Source organism: Python bivittatus, unplaced genomic scaffold (assembly GCF_059951505.1).
Source record: "Python bivittatus isolate LINGU-HERP-01145 unplaced genomic scaffold, Pbiv_v1 ctg000330_np1212, whole genome shotgun sequence".
Classification (NCBI taxonomy): domain Eukaryota; kingdom Metazoa; phylum Chordata; class Lepidosauria; order Squamata; family Pythonidae; genus Python; species Python bivittatus.
Window position 1 is genome coordinate 1,528,518 of NW_028277058.1, and position 21,973 is coordinate 1,550,490.

The 21,973-nt window shown below is 41.4% G+C and overlaps 1 protein-coding gene and 1 long non-coding RNA gene across 2 annotated transcripts in view; one reads left to right on the forward strand and one right to left on the reverse strand.

The window, feature by feature from the left end:
* The window catches only part of CERK (ceramide kinase), a 47,751-nt gene extending 46,370 nt beyond the window's left edge, over positions 1–1,381 (reverse strand). Inside the window, exon 1 of the mRNA XM_025177222.2 lies at positions 504–1,381. Coding sequence (XP_025032990.2) covers positions 504–663 — 160 coding nt within the window. The 5' untranslated portion in view covers positions 664–1,381. The remainder of the gene's footprint in view (positions 1–503) is intronic.
* The window catches only part of LOC103055350 (uncharacterized), a 33,200-nt gene that overhangs the window by 10,726 nt on the left and 501 nt on the right, over positions 1–21,973 (forward strand). The gene's annotated exons all lie outside the window — the stretch shown is intronic.

Here is a 21,973-nt window from a genome sequence, read left to right on the forward strand (position 1 = left end):
CCAAAACCCTCTCAGCTACAGCTGGTTTTGTATACTGGAGTTGTATGGGTTTGTGTGTGTGTGTGTGTCTGCCTGCCTGCCTGCCTGCCTGCCTGCCTGGAGACAATGCTTCAAGTCAGCGTTGACTCCTGGCGACTGCCTGGACAATTCTTTGCAGTTTTCTTCTACTGCCCCCAAAGTTCCTGGACGCTCCCCAAACAGATAAGTGTTGCCTTTAACAGTAGATGGAAGGGCTGCTCCACTTGAAAAGAAGCAGGCACAGGGAAGGGCCCAGGACCCTTTGGGGTCTTCTGGACCTTGGAAGTTAAGAAGGAGGTGACTGCTTCGCGAGTCAGCAACGGCACTCTGCACATGCTCCGCACCGTGCCTTCCAGAACACCCCGGTGCGTCTCTCCAGATCGGACCGCCAACCCTGGACCGAGGCGTGCCTGGCTGCCCCCCTTCCCTATCCCAACCTCGCCTGCTTTGCCTGGAAGCCAGTGAGGTCGCCGGCGGCCACTCACCTTGACCCCTGCGCGGCTGCGGCTGCGGCTGCGGCTCCGCGCTCCGCCACACCAGGAGACCCCGCTCCCGGTCTAAGGTGACCTCCTGGGCGCGCTGCTCCAGCACCAGCAAGGAAATGAGCTGGGTCCCCCGGCCAGCCGGAGGGGACCGCTCGCCCATGGCTCTTCAGTAGCCCGCCGTCCTCGGCTTCGGCGACATGACCGGAGCGCTCGGTCCGGGGCTGGGCGAGCGCCGCCGCCGCCGCCGCCGCCGGGCGGCCGGGTATCTCCGCCCGTCGGAGGTGTTAGAATCTGTTATCCTTCAGAATTTGCAGGTCCGCGCGTAGGGAGCATGCGCGAGGAGGATTTGCGCACGCTCAGCAGCGGCAGCGGCCTGGTTCTCCAACGCGGCGCCCGCGCTTCTTCCGCAGCTTTGCGCGGCGCGGCCGCCGGAGAAAGGCGAAGCGCGGCTGAGGAGGAGATAGTGCAAAGAGGAGGGGTCGGTCCCAGCCTCCTCCTCCTCCGGCTGGGCTGAGCTTTCTCTGCCTGCAAACCTGCCAACCGCGTTACAGAGCAGGAAAACCGGGCTGCCGCCTCCCCCGCCGCGGCAATTGCGCGAGGGTGCCTCGGGCGGTTGCAAGACGCTGGGCCAAGTTGGCCCTTCGCACTGCGGTGCCACGCCAGTCACTCCGTAAGCGCTCTCGGAAGAATCGCCCACGAGCTGCCGAGGCGAGTTTCACTTCCTTGCGCTTTGCGTACGCAACCTCGGAGCTGCTGGCGTTGCTGGCTTCTTTGTCTGATTATCGCGAATCGGGGCCCTTAACCTTCCCTTAAAACGGGCTTCGCTGTCGATTTGTCTCTTTACCCCGAATCAACCCGTTATTAGGAGATCGAAGCCTCTTCCCCCATCCTAAGTCCCGAGAAAGAAGCTGAAAGACGATTTTACTTTTGCTTCGGCAGTTCTTTCACGTTCGTGGCTCTGACGAATGATGATGTTTTCAAAACACGCCAAAAATGGCAATATGTGGGCAGCTTTTTAAGACTGCTCCAGATTTGCTTGGTTTAGCTGTACAGAGGAAGCAGACTGATGGGACCGAAGCGAACTCTGGCCCGTGCGTATTTCCTCGCAACGGTCAAGAGAGACTGCGCTCGGCAGACCGATGTTAAAAATAGCCGGCCCAAAGCCTGATCTTGCAAAAGGGGAGTACAATGCTGGTGTGCTTGTGGTAGCGTTTTCAAGGGGGTGTGGAGTTGCTGCTGCTGGTGACTGGAAAAGAATCACTGTTTATCAAACTTGATAATTAAGTATTGCTGAGCTTCGGATGCTGTGTTATCCGTCTTCGCATTTCCTATTCAACTTAAAAGATAAATAGGATTGCGCTACTTTTAGTGGAAAAATAAAGGAGCTATATTTGTTCCTGAATCTATCCATTTATTTTTAAAGAATGCAAAGCAGTGCACTAATGTCAAGCATATCCTGCATTTCCAACAGAGAGTCAGGACAACATATAGTCCCCAGGGATGTTTTTAGAAAATAAAATGGTGGCTGGATATAGCCAGGTGATTTAGTTGCCTTCTAGTAAGCTGTTGTTTTATCATCTCACAAGATGATGGCCATAATATGCTTTCTGAATTCCAAATATGTTCCTTGACCTCAGAAGTTTGGGGACCTTTGCACTAGGTCCTATAACCTAAACATCCTTATAATGTTATAATGAAGACCTGGGTCTGCCAACTTGCGTGGGGTGAGAAGGGATATAACCAACCCTGGGGGTGGCTGGCACCTTGAAGACGCTCCCCGAATCTAATAACTTCTAGTTAACATCAGTTCCTTGGAAGCTATTTATTTTTTATATAGGAATCTTGTTGTATTTTAATGTATTTTAATTAATATTTATTCTATTTATTGTCAACTGCCCAGAGTTCCTTGGGAGTTAGATGAGTGGTGACAAATCTGAAATATAAATAAATAAAATAGTATTTTCAGTCTATCAGAAATCCCCTTCCTGAAAGGAAACAGTGGAATCTGAAAGATTTCAGATAATAGGGCAATTCTTGCTCCAGGTTTATCAGTATTCCACTGATCAAAAGTAGAGATATGGTCCTGAATATGCAATACCAGAAGTTTTTGTTTCTGAGACACGGAAGGAGAAAGTGGAAGTGAACCCGAAGATGATCCTGCAGAATGCCTTCAAAAGAATGATTCATGCTTTTTTCAGAGACCTTCCACCTTTGGAAAAGGCCTGAATTGGGAAAAGTGCTGGAGAGCCAATATTTAGCTTTGCTAACTAGGAACATCTTCAAATGCTAGATTGAAGATTGATAGATAGGGTGGAAATTTGGGGAAATGGGCAGGCTTCAGGTTATACCAACTGGAGGATTTCCCAATCTCAAATTACAATCGGTTTTAAAAAGAAACATGCATGGACTAGAAGCAAGATGCAACTATGCAGACATTTACAGTTTCTGGTGGTCTTGAGAATGAAGCTAAACTCTGGAGAATTGGTGAATAACAATGCTATCAACTTGATCCAACAAAACCAGAAATCAAGGGTACTGCTGAATGACTCCATTTCCTGGAGTTCTAATCACACCCATGCTGCAGCAATTCCATCTTTCTTGTCCTTTAATATATTTTATGTGGAAAGAAAAAAAACAAGTGGGAAACCACAGCAGAATTGTAAAGCGAAGAGGATGACGAGTGGTTTCACCTATGCTAAAAGCTGGCTTGTTAACTAATTGTCTGGATTAACGTTTCATGCTGAACTACAAATTGTTTATAGACTGCAAAGGTTGGCTTCACACAACTTGCTAAATGTAATGGTTTGTGGGAATGACCTTGGGAGGCAGGAGGAAGAGCTGCAGACTAGACAACTGTTATGCAAAAGGTGTCTCAGCCCTCAGAAGGAAAAGGGGCGTGGGAAGCATTTCAGAAGGGACCCTCCCTAGTTTTCTGGAGAGGAAAAGGAAAGGGGAAAATATTTTCAGACTTGCAAGATTCTGTTAATGTAACTTTACAATGAACAGAGTTAGTGTTCATGTTTTGCTTCTTGTCAGGACTACTTCAAAGCGCTAACACTAACTCAAAAAGCAAATCACATTATGGCTTAGCATGTATGTGAACCAGTCCCATATCTGGATTCTTAAGTCTTATAAAAATCCAGAAATGAGACAAGGTACAGGTAGTCCTAGTTTAGCAACTGCCTCCTTTAGTGATTGTTCACAGTTACAACGATGATGAAAAAGTAACTTTGCGACCAATCCTCACATTTATGACCTTTGCAGGTCTGTAAAGCAAAGGAAAGCTGAAGTAAGATCATAAGCACAGTCGTAGTTTCACTTAGTGACCACTTCACTTAACAACCAAATTTCGGGTTCCCAATTGTGGTCACTAAATGAGGACTACCTGTATTTTGCACATGCAAAGCCTTGTCTGGAAACATTCAGTAAAGGGTGGTAAACATAGGGACAGTTGGAATGTATTTTTGTACAACTTTTGCCTTGTGGACTGAAAGAATAGCTGCTCCAGAGTCAGCTTTCTATCACTATTCAGCAGCAAAAAAGAAATCAGGGCAACCTTTGAGCTTCACCTCTGCAACAGAGCTTTGAGAGCACCAAATAAGCAAGAAAAATATTATAACCTATCTTGAACCAGAGAAATAGGAAAAATCAAAATAAATGTAAAGCATTTTGGAGTCAAGAGCAGCAAATCTCTATTCAATCTGCAGAGATGTTAAGTGTAGATAGTTTTCAGTTTGAATCCATATGAATTTTTACACATGTAACATGAGGATCCGCCAAAGGAGGAAGGTTAAAAAAAAATGGGGTGGCAAAATAATGATGCCACCATGTAATTTTCATAATGAAGCTTGTTTTGGGGAACCATCCTGAATGCTATGATGCAAAAAGGAAGCATGATTTCTTTGATTAGGGCAGGAAGTAATACAGTACTTGAACGTCCAACACCATGTTACCTTTTGCAAGACATTTTCCTTCTCCTTGGTTCCAAGTTCCAACATGCTTCAAATGCTTTTTTGCTGACACACTAACTCACACCTGTAGGCACAGCATTCATGTAGTGTGTTCTTTTCATTGCTCAATAATCATTTGCAGCAAAGTGTTAGTATTTTCTGAATCTCTGCTGCAATTTAACCATCTCCCTGATTTTTGCAGTCCAGATACAGTAGCCCTGATTTACTCCTTGACATTATCGGACAGTTTTAGTGCTAGGTGGAAGAGTGATCTCCGTTGACAAAGTACACTTTTATGGCTTTTTGCAAGAGATTCTCCTTCCTTTGGGATATGAATAAGCCAGGAGGCTTCTGACACAACACGTTCTGAATGTAGACCTCCAACAAGACCAGGCAAGGAATGTTTTCCTGAGCAGTCAGTCTTATATGTTCAAACCAGCAAGATACTTAAATAATATTACAGTATCCAGGCTGAGAGGGGCCTTAACACTGGCTCGATTTAATGCTTTCCCTTCAGCTAGTTTGGAAGCAGGTAGAAAAAAATTCCATATGCTGCTTGATTATGTCCATGTGATACTGTATAGGCGCCATAGAACCTGTTGCCCACGTGTTACTGTACTGCTGTTTTTATACAGATATTAGAATCTATTTCCCCTTATCTGGTAAAATACCCAAGTCATTCTGATACCTTCAACATACAAATTCTTCTTCTTCTTTTTTGGATCAAAGGGATTCTACCTTCCTGGATATTGCCAGATTCTGTTATGCTGCCAGCAAGATAAGATCCAAACTGACTAATCCCCAATCTTTAACATAGTACAATTGGGGCTAAACTTTGGACAACACTGAATAGATAGATAGATTTTATCCTTTTTTTAAACCTACTTCTGTCTTAGAATTTTAGTTTTATGTCTAAATTAAATTAAAGAGGGGACACTAAATACTTTAGAGATATTTATCTAAAACTAACAGTGTTTCTTAGCTTTAGAAACACAGTTTATAGTGGTAATAATAGTGGTAATATTCTGTTCTAACCTTTTAGCTTGTGTTTTATATCTGGCCTTCCTTTTTTACTTTTAAACAGTTTGTTAGTTGTTATGTTCTATACTGGTCTTTGACTGAAATAAAGTTTGAACTTGAATCCTGATTTAAACAGATAATGCCAAACTTCAAACCATGATCAAGTAATAATGCCAAGTCAATAGTAGTAGAAACATGGGGGAAAAACACTAAAATAAGATTGCCATAAATCCATATTGTAGTAGAACTATAGTGGCAATGAATATCTTTTATGTGTTGCAAATAAAATCATTCACCTGAAATCTATTTTATTTCGGCTAACTTTTAATATTACACTCATTGCTGCTCTTTGCTAGATACTCTCAAATGCACGTTGTTCTGATGGGATTTTTCTTTAGAAGATCTGCTGTGCTGATGAGGTTCTTAGGCTACGTCTGTTTTTAACTATTGATCCAACCTCCAAATTAAAATGAAAGCATATCATTCTCACCAAGCCTGACTTTGGCACATGAACAACATTATCAAGAAATGTGCCACAGCAGCTTATCCTGGATACTCGGATACTCTTCCAGGGCCCCAAAGCAATGTGGTGTCGGAAGTATTATGATAAACTAACGTTTTGGGTTGATCGTGCAGGAGTGTCCGCAGGGTATGGTCAGAAAGGTCAAGAGAGCAGCCACAATGGTCCAAAGCTCTGCCTCTGTGTTATGCATGCTATGGCTGCCATCTTGTTTTTTTTTTAACCGTACTATGTGGACACCCCTGGGTCAGGGGCACTGCTGGAGTAGGAACAGTGAAATAGTGTTGACTGGGCCTGTCTTTGAAATACTTTAGAGTAGGGACCATCTGTACTTTTGGAATGGTGGAGAGTGGTCCATAAAATAGAGCCCAAACTTTGTTCCCTTTCCTCCTTGGTGTTCAAGTCCCGGTTTCTTTTTCCCCCTCACTTTCTGTTGGGGGGGGCATGCTAATATTCTCTGTATCGTGCCCATTTTAGTACACATGCTGCTGAAGTGAGTGTTCTTTCCCTCACTTTTTCCCTGGGGTCCTTTCCTTTTCTGTCTCCCACAGAAGTTGCTGCTCATTTGCTCCCCTACCATATCCCATCCTGTTCTTACTGATAGTGACATTAACATGATTTCTTTTTCTCTCCCCCCCCCCTTTTTGTTCCCAGTGGGCATCTAGAACAGAAAGGAAATTAAAGAGGAGGCACTTTAAAAAAAAAAAAGTGAGTGGCCTTGAATTTTTGGAATCAAGACTGCAGGCTCTGGACTTACACCTGATGACCCAACTGATGCCAGGGTACTTTCTCCTTATCAAGAAATGCAGGCTCCCCTCAGTTTTCAGATGGCCTCCATCCTGGCTGGCCACTGAATCTTCCTAAGCAGGAACTACATAAGCTGAGCCCTACTGAAAGACCATGTCTTCTGGCCCTGTCTAGCTTCCCATCTCACATAAGTGACTCTGTTTCTTGGCTATTCTTCTGTTCCTACTCAACATTTATTGCTTGTTCCTCATTTTTGCTTGCAGACTTGTATGTTTTGTGGTTTCCTTGGTTTATCCCATGGTCTCTGGTTTCCAGCTTCTAGCTTCATCAGGTTAACACTACCACCCTTGGGGAAGGTTGCCTTCTGGTAAGAGATGAGGCACTTGCTCGTGCCCTTTTTCAATCTACATATGCAATGCAATTAACAGGAAGCCAAGTCATTCACTGCAGCCTCATTTAATCTACTCATGGAAAGTATACAAGCCAGAAATCTACTGAGATGGATTATATTTTCTTTCTTTCTCTGGCTCGTGATTTGGTAGTAAGTGGGTTTCTTAAAATGATTGACAGGGTGTTCTGGGTTTATTCCAGAATGGGAGGAAACAAGAAAAGATACAGCTGGTCCATACTGTACATTGGACATGTGGCAACATTGGCCACCGCAGTGTTTCTCAACCTTGACAACTTTAAGATGTATGGACTTCAACTGGCAGAAATCCCAGGCTGGGAATTCTGGGAGTTGAAGTATACACGTCTTAAAGTTGCCAAGGTTGAGAAACACTGGGCTACATTATGTTGGAAACCTTCCTAAAATGCCTGCTTTGCAGAAGATTAAACAGTCTTATTTTAGGTTTCCCTAATTTTCCAGTTGTGTTGGATTACAGTCTTCCCATAATTCCCATTCAGTTTGTGTATGTTGAATAGCCATTGTGAGGATCATTCTTAAGCAGATCTGGAGGCCATCAGATTAGGAAAGGTTGGTGCCAGTGCACAAGTGATGACATTTTAGCAGTTAATGACATTGCTGACCCACGACATTAATTTAAATATTTTAAACATTCCTTTAAGAAGGTTATTGGGAATAGCCTTGTCTAGACAGGAGTAAATATCTTCCCCCCTCACAAAATCCTGAAGGATGTCAAAACTGTCCTTTTTTTGTTTTCCTCTCTGTGATACATATCATTCTTATATTTAAGTGAAAGGCAGTTGAGGAAAAGTGATTGACATAGCAGAACAAATCCAGCAAATAATTTCCTTTTGCATGAATGTAAACACCATTGATGTAATGAGGTTTAGAAACATCCTTTTCCTTTCAAAGTTAGGTTCCCTTAAAATACAGAAAGTAGCTGGCTACTTACAGGTTTAACAGAATTTATTTTTGAATATTAAAGAGAGTCTGTGGGTTCTGCAAGATGGTGTAACTGTGATGAATTGCAGTGCTCGATCCCCAACAAAAGTGACTCCTCTTGAAACTCAGATAAGTTCAAAGTAAGATTCATTTATTGAGAAGTAGTACACAGTCTTCAAAGCATTGCTGAAACTAAAAAGCCTGTATGTGCTAAACGCTACTTAACCACTTTTTCCTTCATCACCCCCTCCTTCCATCCCATAGTCCTCGTGTCTTTCAGTGGGTCTCTCCTGGTCTCATGCTGGTATGACCTTGGGCATTCCTGAGAAACAGATAACAGTCCATCTGCACTTAACGGTCTTCCTCTAGCTATCTCCCCCCCCCCCATTTCTTATAATGGCAGAAACGAAGCAAGCCAACTAGCAAAATGGTTAATTGATTGCGAGGCTTCTGACAGTAACCTTTTATGATCTGCAAACTCATAGACCTCACATAAATATGAGCCTACCTATTACACAAACCTATATTATTCAGGGAATTAAAAGTGATGGGGGTCTAGCACTACAGTGAACAGTAAAATGCCTATTTAAAAATCTGTAAAGACTCAAGTCTTAAGTTGACATGGAGACAATGGAGATCCTGTTTTCTTGGCATCAATATGGAAGTAGGTTTGTCATTTCCTGGGATTTTTTTTTTTTTAATTTCGTGGACTAATCTGTAGCCTTTGGTATTTCCAGGTAGTCTCCCATCCAGATAGTAACCAGGTCTGATGCTGCTTAGCTTTTTTGGATCATCAAAAGTCAGCTAAGTTCAGTTACCTGTTATAGGCAAAATATAGCTGACCATTGTATTCATATGTTAGTATATCTAAAATAAATCCTTTGAAGTCAGTATCCTCTGTACTCTAGCTTTTATATATATCTCTAAGGGATCTTATTTCTTCAGTTACTACTATGAAAGTTACATTCACAATACTGAGTGCTATTGTAACCAGCAGGGCTCCATTCCAAGAATTTATACCCTTCTTAGCGTCCAAGGAAAATGCAGTTAGAAAGGGTCCTTTCCAGTGTTAATTACATGCTTCCTGTTTGCAATCCCCTTTTTTTTACATCCTTTCTGTTGTGTGTCGCTGCCTCAAAACTGGCTCTTGAATAGCTTATTTTACAATAATTCCTAACGATACCTTCTCAGAAGTAAATCTTCCTGTAGTTGGGGCAGGTAGGTTTGTAAACACATTCTTCCAATGTCACTGCTTTTTCTGTCAGAAGGAACAGCTTTCAACATTTTACATTATGATTCTTATTTGACTGCTTTCATTTTGTATGCTGCATTGGTATCCCCAGAACTGTTTTAAATGAATATGTCACATCTTTTTTTTTTTTTCCTCTTCTTTACCTTTGCATTGTTTTGCTGTAAAAAATAATTAGGAGAAAAACAAGGAATGTATAACTTAGGATCAATGAGGCAAGTATGACATATGGTCTACCTTTCTGTAGAGGTAAATGGAATCATCAGTGAAAATAATAATGCTTCTGATTTACACTGTATTTTGATGTAAATTGTGGTTAGGATAGCGTTGTTAATATCAATTTACTGAAAAAATGTTCTTATTTGGAGATTTTAAAAAAAAGTTGTAGAAGCAGTAGCCTTCACAAAAAATCTGTGGGTGTTTGCTCTGATTCCCCCCCCCCCCGTTGTTTTCTAGGAGCATAAAAAATTTGGTGTGTTTTCAGTTTATAGTGTATTAGATTAGTTGTAGGAGGAGAGCTGGGATAATTTATGTGGGCAAAAAATCAGGAATACGATAGCAGCTTTTCCGACGAACAACTTTTATTAAAATGCATAAGCTTTTATGAGCTGCAACTGACAAAAAAGCAGCTGTGCCTTTTAATAAAATGTTAATAAAGTCAAAAAAAGGTGCTACCAGATTTGCTATGTAACCAGAAAAACAAAAACAAAAAAACAGGATGATGAGTAATGGAGGGGGACCCAAAACTTTCATTTTCATATTATGGTTAAATGTAAAATGTTTTGTCTTTTCTCCTCCTTGTTCATTTCAAAAAGTCCTGGTGATTTCTTCCTTGTATGAGAAACATGCATGCAAGAGAGCAAGTATGCTAATAGTCAGAATTGAATTATGGTTCAAATTAAACCTAAATGAGTTGAACTTGCGTTGCTTAGGCAAGAAATGAAATTTAGCTGCTTAGCCAAAGCTCTTCACAGAATTAAAAAGCTAATCAATTGATTTTAGCTGGATTTAGTTTTTCCGTGTAAATTAGAGACTGCATTAGAGGGGTGATAAAGGTACAGAAGATGCTAATGCTATTATCTTTTAGTATTCCATATAATATAATCCATTTATTTTGTCCATGCTTAATCTGGAAACCTGCTTAGTCCATTTGAGGCCTGAAAACTCTTTCCCTTCTCAGTGCTTTTGCAGTGTAACTTGATTAGGATTTAAGGTGGCCTTCTGAATAACATGTTCCTCACATAATGTCTTCTTGAAGCCAAGCGATAAGCTATAATAAGTTATGTACTTTGCATCAGTATGATATAATTAGGGCAAATTCTCTCTTGATCTTGGCCTTACTGCTCTTTGCCCTTGTTGCTTAGGAGCTGAATAATCATAGTTAATTGTGGCTGGTTTTGTCAACAAGTACTTGGAATCAGTGTGCAAAATCGTTTGGAGTTCCCTCCCCGGTACCTTGGTGGTGGGATATTGAAGCTGTAGCCATGGCTTATTGTTATTTCTAGAGGTGTTCCATATTATTATTTTGATCAAGTTTTAAATAAAACAATTCAAATGCAAGTAAGAGCGCAATCTCCTTGTTGTAGCAGCTGTGTTGTTCCCTAACGAGAGAAGTGAAGAAGGCACAAATGTTTCTTCGAAGGCCCATTTGTTTTTTAAAACATGTCCTTAAATTAAAGAGAAAACTAGCATACTATAAAACCAAGTCCCAGCCTCCTGGATCATCTTTATCTTTATTTCCAAGAGTTCTTCTGAGCCCCATGGAGCCCCACAAACATTATTTTAAAATACAAATATCGGGTGGTTGCACTCTAACGTTTGGTTTGGAAGGGGATGTTTGTCTTTTTGTACGTTGCCTGGAGTCATTCCAGCTAGGTGGTTTATATGCTGAATAAAATAAAAACAAATGGGTGCATCTGCTTCTACTGCCACAACTGAAAAAGGTTGACTGTGGCAGTACAGAACATGTTGGGGTTAGAGGGAGTGGTGGGGAGCAACAAGCGTCAACAGTTTGCTTGTGGCATATGGCTACCTTATGAGTAAACATGGTAACCACAGACAAGTCCCTCCAGGGCTGACATTTCTGTGAGAGTGCCTTTGACAGGAACTCAGACTTTCAAATGCCCTCGCTGGCCTACTTTTAGCTTCCTTATTAGCCCAGTAAATATTTTATTTCTGTATTAAACCAAGGACAACAGCAATACGGTAATTCAGGTGGAGCACAGTCTTTAGCACTCAAAAGCTCTCTGAAAGGGCTCCATTTTTACTAACTTCCACAAAAGGGCTGATCCAACCTGGGATGGGTTGGGAGACTGTCCCCTTGTCTACAAGACTCTGTTTCTTAGCTTTTTGGTAATGGGGATCATTAATAGATTTTGTGGGGAGCATGCACCAGAAGTCCATTCCATGATGACAAAGCGCTCCTGAAGATAATTAGGGGCCAAGCCATATAGATCTTGACAGATTAAAACCAACAGATTGATTTGCACTTGGAATCCTATACGCAACTGGTCCAGGGCCTGTCCAGGGCTGTGGCAACTCTTCTTTACCTGCAAGTGAGCCACTGCATTTTGGGCCAATTGCAGATTTCAAGTGATCTTCAAAGGCAGACCATGTAGAGAAGGGTTTTTCAACCTTGGCAGCTTTCAGATGTGTGGACTTCAACTCCCAGAATTTCCCAGCCAGGCTGGCTGGGGAATTCTGGGACTTGAAGTCCACACATCTGAAAGCTGCCAAGGTTGAGAAACACTGAGGTAGAGCATATTACAGTAGTCCAATCTTGTGATAAATGGCAACAGAACTGGTGCTAGGGCGTCCTACTCCAGGCAGAGTTGCAAGGAACACAGCAGGAAAACATGGCAAAGAGCTCTTGGCCATAGCCTCCACCTGCTTATCTAGCAGTAGCCATGAGTCCAGGAGGACCAAGTTTTCTGCTTGAATGGAATGATCCTCCCTTTGACAGCTGTTCGGCTGAATATTAGAGCAAAGTAGATGATCCTTCGGTGTGAAATTCTCTGATACAGAAATGCAAATGAGCTTCATTGCTTTGTATGAAATCTGCAGAGCCCAGTGATTTTTACCCTCTGCCTTTTGACATTGCAGCACACAGGTTAGACTGAGCAGATTGGGTTTCTTTCTAATTTTCTTTATGACATTAGATAGATGTCTAAGGACAGCAGGAATGGCATATATAATTAGCCACAGTCAATTAAACTTGCCTCAAAAAGATATAGGGAAGGAATGATTTATTTCCATAAAATAAGGTTACACGCTGATTAGAAGAAAAATAATGTCCTGCATTGTTCTTGTTCTTTTACTAGAGTTGATTTACAGAAAACACAAGATGAAGTATTTTTGACACTTGGAGATAAGCGTTGTCATTTTCTAATGGAGTCTCTTCCCAACCTGAAGCCCTCCAAGTGTGTTTAGTGCAGCTATGCATTCTATTTTAAGAAGACACATGTCTTTTTGAAGGTATCATCTCCTGCAGTTTTAGACAGCCTGGTATCCTCTCGATGTGCTGGACTAACTTTCATTAGCAATAAGCAGCATAGGGAACAAGTTGTAGTTCAAAACATCAGAAGAGCATCTGTTCCCTACACTTCATCTGGTCTACTGAAAGACCTGCCTGTTTGGGAGATGTTTATCTATCAGCATCTAGATAACAGTCAAAGCAGGCATACATGAGTCACCTGAGAACAGTTTTCTCCACTAGAAGAAGATATACAGCATTTTGCTTGAAAACATAGTAATTCTTTCCACATTTCCTCAGCTAGGTGGGCAAATCCCCCTCACCTCCAGGAGGGTTATGCAAACCAGTATATTTTCTGTTTTTTTTTTTGGGGGGGGGCTATCCTGATTTAGTTATTCCAATACTCATTGATAGATCTCCTCTTTGTGAATTTCTTCAATCCTTCCTTTAAGGCATCTAAGCTTCTGGCTATTACCATATCCTTTGGTAATGATTTCCAAAAGGTTATTGTTTGCCTTATGAAAAAGAAAATCAATGTTTTGCAATGTCGCAGTGTTGTCTACTATTATTTTTGTTTCCACCTTTGCAAAAATGGATTCACACAACATATAAACTGTATTAAGGAAATGGTTCTGTTCTTATAATATACTATACCCAAACAATGAAACCTTATTGTAGCTTAACACAATGGTCTCCTTCACACCATATTCTAAGATAATGGCTGTGTCAGAACCTGCATCACCCAACTGTTGTTGTTTTCCATTGTATTGCATTCGTTGGGAGTTGGGTTGATTTGTTTCTGCCACTTGTAAATAAGGGGGGTGGTGGCTGTTAATGGTTGTAAGGGGAGTTGGGAAGCAGCTTAACCATATATGGGCAATTTAGACTGGCTTGATTGCCGGCCAGGCAGCTGGGGCCCAAAGAACCAGGAAGAAGCTCGGGGAGGAAGGAGAGAGGTCAACAACAGGTGAAGAGGAGTCACGGCCAGGCAATAAGGGGAGGGGGGATAAATAGAGGGAGGTTTACCCAAGGCGTTAGTTTTAGCAATGTTCTGTTTACAAGCTACATGTACCTCTTAATAAAGAAGTATTTATCTGACCCAAGCCTGGTTGTGTGAGAATGCTTCAGAACTGAGAGTTGGACATCGTTGACTTGACAGGCTGGGTTCTTTCAGCTGAACCACCAAGTATCCAAGCCCACTTTAAACATATCTAGTCTGTTGTGAAAACCTGGCCATGGAGAATTGGAATAAGGAAGCAATTTCAAACACTCCTTGCCATAACATGGCAACAAATATAGGATCACCATATAATGATGTATAGTTTGAAATAGAGAAAGAAATAATCTGACTCAGATTAATATGCTTTGGATGATTTATTTATTTATTTAAATTGATATAGTCACCTATCTTGCATAAGTGACTCTGGGTGGCGAACACAGTTAAAAACATAAGTATAATAATACAAAAGGAGAATAAAAAATAAGAATACACAACAAGAATAAAACAAAAAATTGGCTGTTCTTCCAGGCATAGGGGTCAGGAGGTTAGATGAACCTTGTTAATTATTGTTGATAGTTATCCTTAGCTATCACTTTTTATTTGCATTATGAATTCTTATTTTTTATTTTCCCTTTGTATTATTATAATATACAAATACCAAGCTCTCTGAAGTAGTCTATAATGCTAAGGAAGGTGGAAGGAAAGAGAAAAAGAGGACAATCAATAGCAATGTGGATGGACTCAATTACAGTGGCAATGGATGCTCTGTTGGAAGACCTGAAGGTCGAGGTTGGAGACATATCATCTTGGAGAAGGTCTCTCTGTGTTGTTACCAAGAATTTACACTGACCTGATGGCATTTAATCAATGAAGTTTAGAACAGTCTAATGCATATTACAGAATACATGCATCCCAATCCTTAACCTTACAGTGATGGTTATTATTGTAGCCCATACATACTTAACAGTATCTTGTTCCATGAATGAATTATTGGAAAGGGCACTATGTGAGGGCATTTCAAAGCTTCTTGTGAGCTGTCCAGCTTCAATCCCTTATTTGTAAATCAGTACAAAGCACAAAACTGTCAAAACTATCGTTTTAGCACATATGAAGTCCTCTTTAACATATGAAGGGGACAATTCCCAATCTTAGGGAAATATGAAATAATCAAAGAGTTTTGATGGGGAGCACAGGAGCAGATCATCAGTTGTAGATTAGACCTTGGTGGAAAGATATTGCAAACAAATAACCAATGTTAACCTCACGCTCCATTCACTACTTGACCAATGGCTTTGACTCAGTTTCCTACAATGTATGAGTAACTCTGTACGTTTTTGCGTCCAGTAAAACTGGATCATTCAGTTGCTTCCTGACAGAACACAATTTCCTGCTACGTGTCCAGATCAGTATTTTGTGTAGGCATAAAGGAAGTAATCTCCTTTGAAATAACATAGTTCTTATTGGTCTGTAGGAGCCTGTACAGGGCTGGCTCAAGGCTCGTTGTAGTCTAAGGTGCCCTTTCCCATTCACAATTCATCAGCTAATTGGACTGGCATGTAGTTCTCTCACCTGACACTCTGCTGCCATCTTCCAGCATCTGCTGCCTCAGGTGACCATTTTACTTTGTCCAGTGATAGAGTTGGCCCTATGTGTGAGAGGTTATATGTGAGTAAACCTTCTATTTTAATTCAGACCAAAGCATGCTTCAGTTATTAGATCTTCAACTTACAATAAACTATATTGCTGAGTGCTGTTGGCAGGCAGATACTCCACCAAAGCTGAATATTAATAATAAATCACCTATTTAAAAAGTAATGGAAGAGCCATTCTTGTGTGTAATGTATGTATGTATATATGTATTCGTGTATGTGCGTATTTGAGTATAATATGTATTTTCACATACGCACAAACACACACACCCCGTGAGGTACAAATTATAGATAAATATGATTTGTACCTCATGAAAACACTAGAAAGAATTTCAGGTGTATAGTTTAGATTTCTCCTGACAGAATTACTGTAATACTTTTCTTCTCTATTTTATCCCCCTCTGTGTCTTAAGGAATGATTTAGCAAACAATGTTTGTGTCAGAGAAAATGATTTGAGAGAGCTCTCTGTAGGAGTTGGTCAGTTATTGGCACTCAGAAAAATCTAATAAAAGGTTCCCAATCTGAAAAGTCAGAAAAATGAAGAAGTAATGTAGTTGCACAGTGAATAAATTCTGATCCAATCACCAAAAGGTAAAGGACCATGTATCTTGCTTCTCTGTAAGACAAGAACTAACTTAGCAAGGCCAAGAGAATTTCAGGAAATATTTCTTTGGGGAAGACAAGGAAAGTTTCATAATGATGGCAAAACTTTGGCAAGTAAAGATATAACTGAGAAACTCTGCAGCTTTGTCTCTCTCTTAGAGCTAAATATTTTGGTCCTTTCGGTCTGTTAGTCTTGTCTGCACAAGTTTCAATCTCACCTTTCCTCACCCATCTATTAATTCTCCCCTTCCTTCTTTTTGGCACTCCTTTCCCTGAGTCTTATTCATACTCTTGGAGTGGCTGTTGGCAGGCTTATTCAGCTCAAAGGCTAATAGCAACAGAAATCTCCACTTGCAACCTTCTTTCTGAATGGGTGTAATAGGCAACTAAAAAACCATTGGTGACTTCAGCAATAAAGCCTTGTACTGTCAGGTCTGCCATCTCAGAAGGGAGTAACTGAGTTTAATATATCAACTCCTATTCAGTTGGAATACTGTACTTTTCTGATGTAGTTATTGCACAGTCAAGTTATCACTCAACAAGATTGGTATAACTGAGAGCTCTGATTAGAACTCATCTCAGGTCCATTTGTAGTTGCCTTCTTGAGCCTGATAGACTATAGATGCAATAGACTTCAGCTTCCTAAACTCTACCCATTTGGGTGGGGTGTCAAGTTGGGGAAAGGCAGATTGGTAGTTTCTTTGCATTGGATGATCCTCATTATTTTACTAGCATATGAAATTAAGGATATTGTGCGATAGTTTGCACAAGCAGTTTAGTTTCCTTTCTTTGGTATTGGTATGTAAACTGACCTCTTCCAATCTGTTGGTCACTGTCTTTTGCAGGCATAGTTAGAATGTTTACTAATTCTTCTGTTGCTTACCATATCTCTGTAGCCTTCTACCTGGTAATGACTGAAGTTCTGATCTAACTTCATCTTCTAGTACTAGAGGTTCTTATAATCAGGGAACATCTTCTAAAGTGACTTGGATGTTGACATCCCTCCCATCTCTCTCTATTCTTTGAAATGGTTAGTATCTCTATTGACATCCTTTAGCATATCAATTTGAAACTGGAACCTCAGTCTGAGTTCAGAATTCTTTTGGAAAACTTTTCTTGCCTTGTTTCCATCCTCAGTGTAATATTGCTTCTTATCTCTTCTAATGGTTTTCTGAAATTCTTCATTAAGCTCCTTCCAAAGATCTTTCTTTCTGGGCTTTGGCTTTCTTTTCTGTCCTTGACAATTTCTGTTCTGACATCCAGTTTGCTTCCTTCTGTTTCTTGGTCTTTGGCAGTCTCTTTTCATATTTATCCTTAACTTTGTGGATTTCATTCACAAAGTTCCTCTGGTTCCTTATCAGTGAGGTTCAGAGTGATTTCTGATGTTCTCCTTGAAAATGGCAGATATATGTTTAACATCATATTGTGAATACTGCTTGGCTTAGTTCTTCCATTTTAACCTGACTTGGAACTTGTACATGAACAGTTCACGATCCGTTCCACAATCAACCCTTCTATCTCCTTCTACCAATTTGATTTCTGTGTGCTTCACCTGGTGATGTCAACTACATAGGCATAGGTTGTTTGAAAAATGTGTTAGCAATCATAAAGGCAGAAACTGAAAGGTTCTTCTGATGTTGCTTCTTCTCAACCCCCACCTCACTCCAGTCTTTGCAAGAACCTGGAGAAGTTCGGTCCAAGGTGTGACTCTTAGCCTTGGCAGCCCAGAGGAGGAAGCAGTGCAAAGTCTTCATAGCCTGAGGGAGGCTGGGAGGCCTTTTAGGGTGCTTCATGATTCTCCTGCTGGCAGCATCCTGAACCAGTCTCTGCTCACTTGTTTAGCTTTCATCCCTAGCATATTGAGGACATTGCTTCTGCAGCCCAAGCAAAAATGGTCCAGTGACCAGCAGTCCAAGGAGTGTGTGTGTGTTTGCAACAACTTAAAGCATCCTAGCCCCTGATTCATCATCACAACATCATCAATGAGGTGTAGATTGTTCATATACAGTGTCAAGACTTGTGTTGGGAGAAGAGGGAAATCACTACTTCAAAACTGGAACAACTAAAATGAATTTAAAGTGTCTCTTTGGTGGGCTAGGTGCTTGTTTAGCAGGAGGTGAAGATAGGCCCTATATATTGCTTATTAAGCAAATACCACATTTTGCAAGCAACATGTATACTCACTATGATCTTGCTTACTTACTCACTCCACAGAGTATTCTGGATATTTCAGCTTTCCCAAAACAAATTCTTTCCAAATTTATTGAACAACAACTGCCAGAATTCTCAGCCTGCAAAGACCCTACTAATCTGAAAAAATTGACAACTTTGTCCAACCGTTTTGGAGAGTGCAAGACTAGTGAAAGCTGCAATGGCTTTACAAATATGAACCAAACAACTTTGTTAAACTATTATTCCCTTAAGGTGGGGCTACTAGACATGGCCAGCATAAATTTGGGCAGTTAAGAGTTTTCCATATGCCTCTTTGTTGCCATCTGGTGTTCATCCAGATTTTTGTGGCCCAAATTTGCTAGTCCAGGTTAATGGTATCCCAAACCCATTATCATAGATACTGATCTTTATCTTGCCTCTGGATGGAAGCTTTCTGCCTGCTAATTGGCTTTGGGTCTCTGTTCCAGATAATAGATATTACTGATCTGAAGAAATATCCTAGAAAAAAATGAGTTGGGAATCCTTGTGGTATGATAGCTATTTCTGTTGCTTTCTCATCCAATTATATGAGTAATTAGGATAGCCGATTCTCTCTCTCCTAGACTGATTGCTCTGCGGCACCAATAAGGCCTCCTAATCTCCCAGGTGGAGATGACTACAACACTGCTGGGCAGTCCCAGCTGCTCCTTTCTATCAGTGATCTTGCTAGGAGCCTCTGGGGGCATCTCTCTCATTAGGATCTCATAATGAAGTAATAACTGGGAGCTCTGGGAAGCCACATGTTATTTTTCCTTGAAGAGGTAATAAAGACGGCAGGCTCAAAGGAAGCAAGTTGTATTGTCCTGCTGGGAGACCCAGCACCCATGCCTAGCAAAAGCACAAATAATGAATCATCTCCACAGCTATTGGAGGTAAGAAGGAAATGTGCGGAAGAATTCTCTTTTGAGAACAATGAGGTTTCCTTGTGTACCTTTCTGCCCTCCCTGTTCCTGCTGCTAAAGAGAATCTTACTCAACTGCTGTAAGATTCAGTGAAGGGACTGGATAAATTGCTGTGTTTATTCTGTCACAGATTCATTGTCACCTAAGCCAGTTTGCCTGAAGTAGCACCTCACTGAAATCGAAGGAAGGACTTAAATGAGGATAGTTTAAAAGGTCAGTTCAAAAGGTCAGGATTAATTTGCACCCTCCCTTCTCCATCCGTTTGCTAGTGGTGGATGCCTAGAAATGAACATGAAGAGCTGCACTGGCAGTGTAGATAATACAGAACAGAAATACTCTTGTGCTGGAGTTGATAGCTGTTGGAGAGGGAAGAACAATGGCACTCTTAGACCAAGGATCTGCATAGACTAATTTGTGGTAATTCCATGTGGATCGTAGTCCTGTTCTAATGTTGTCCCAATGATGTGACAACAATACCCTTCTGTATCATTAGGTAATGGTAGCAAATCATTAGGTTGCTCCCCATCCTGTTATTTCTGATTTTATCATTATTGCAGGATACAAGAATAGCATAGAGAAGCCTATCTGATTAGGCTAGATGACTAGTGAGAGAATCCATGATGAGTACCCAAAGTTATGGGCAAGTTTGGCATTTAGCTCTTCTGAATAGTATCAGAATCCTCGTGACCACTCCTTTGCACTGCTAGGAGCGAATTGATTATTTGGGATATTGAATATCCAGTAGAGGAGTGGAAATGGATCCTGCTAAAGTGTGTGATGTGGTTGGATGGGAGCCACCAAAAACATGTAGGCAGTTGCAGAGCTTTTTGGGATTTGCAAATTTATACTGCCAATTCATACCAAACTTTGTTCAGATCACCCTCCCACTCACAGACCTATTAAAGACAAAGAGGAAGGATAATAAAGTGAAAGCCCAAAGACTGGGGGCACCGTTGAATTGGACTGAGGAGTGCCAAAAGGCCTTTTAGCAATTAAAAGGACTCTTTACGGCTGAGCCGATTCTAAAGCACCCTGACCCAGAGAAGCCATTTATAATCCAAGCAGACGCCTCAGATGTGCCGATAGGGGTGGTTTTACTTCAAAAGACGGCAGGTGGGGTGTTGCACTATTGTGCTTACATTTCACAGAAGTTTACTGAAGCTGAGAGACGCTGGTTAGTATGGGAGAAGGAAATGTTTGCTGTGAGGTGGGCGTTGGTAAATTGGAGCATCTACTGGAGGGGGCGGCTCATCCATTTGAGGTTTGGACCGATCACAAAAATCTAGAGGTGTTAAAATCGCCAAGGAAACTATCGCCAAGACTTGTGAGGTGGGTGTAATTCTTCAGTCAATTTAATTTCCCATTAAAGTACCTACTGGGGGAAAAAACTTCTTAGCAGATGCCTTATCTAGGTTGCCACAGCATGACAGCCAGAGGAAAACAGTGATTGCCACCGTTATACCAGACCCCCAGACAGGGCTGATGGTAATGACCCGGGCAAAAAGTAGACAACCAGTATGTAAACTGGAGGAGGATCTATTAAAGGATCTAAACCACAAGTTGCAAGCTGACGAGTGGTTCTGACAAAATGAAGCTTTGGAAAACCACGATGGAGCATGGTGGAGGGGTGGAAGATTATATGTCCCGGCAGAAACCAGAAAATTGGTGTTAGAAAGGGGCCACGACAGTAAGATGGCAGGCCACTTTGGGTTTGTGAAAACTTTACACCTTTTATGCCAACAATTCTGGTGGCCCTCTATGAGGAAGGACATAGCCAAGTATGTGACCGGTTGTCCTACCTGCACTGTGGCAAAGAGGCAAGAGGGGAAGCCAATAGGGCCCCTACAACCTGTAGCAAACCTGGAGAGGCCTTGGAAAGAAATTGCTATGGATTTCATTGTCGACCTACCCGAGAGCAGGAAAAAGATGGTGATTTGGGTGGTAACTGATTTGTTTTCAAAACAAGCCCATTTCATGGCGTGTGCCTCCATCCCCACAGCAAACAAACTAGCTGAATTGTTCATACAGCACATTTATAGTCTACATGGGACCCCGAACCGGATAATTAGCGATCGTGGTGCACAGCTTACCTCAAAGTTCTGGAGGGCATTTTTAGGCTAATTGGGTCAAACCAATCCCTGAGTTCAAGTCACCATCCCCAGACAGATGGAGCCACCAAACGACTGAACTCCGTGTTGCAGCAATATTTAAAATGTTTCATAAACTACCAGCAAGACAATTGGGCATATTTGCTGAAGTTGCTTATCATAATGCAATGCATCAGAGCACCAGACATACCCTGTTCAAAGTAGCTATGGAGCAGGACTTTGTAGCTTTCCCACAGTTTCCTCAGGAAACCACCCACATACTTTCGATAGATAAGTGGGTCACGCAGTTAACAGACCTATGGCCAATAGTTAAATTGGCATTGCAAGATGTCAAGGATGATTAAAAGAAGTATGCCGATTGCAAGCACTTGCCAGAGAAACCGTGGAAAGTGGGGGACAAGGTGTATTTGTCAACTAAGTATCTTAAAACATTGCAACCATCAAAAAAATTAGGACCCAAGTTTGTAAGTCCCTTTCCAATAGAGTTATTAATCCTGTTAGGTTCCGACTCAAATTGCCTAAGTCCCTCAAGAGGTTTCATCCCATATTCCATTGCAGCCTCTTAAAACCTTTCAAAGAATCACAATCACCCAAGTGGCATCCCACACAAGAGCCACTGCAGCCCCTGATGGTTGACGGTGAGCAGCACTTTGAAGTGCAGGAGATTCTGGATGTCAGAATGCATAGAGG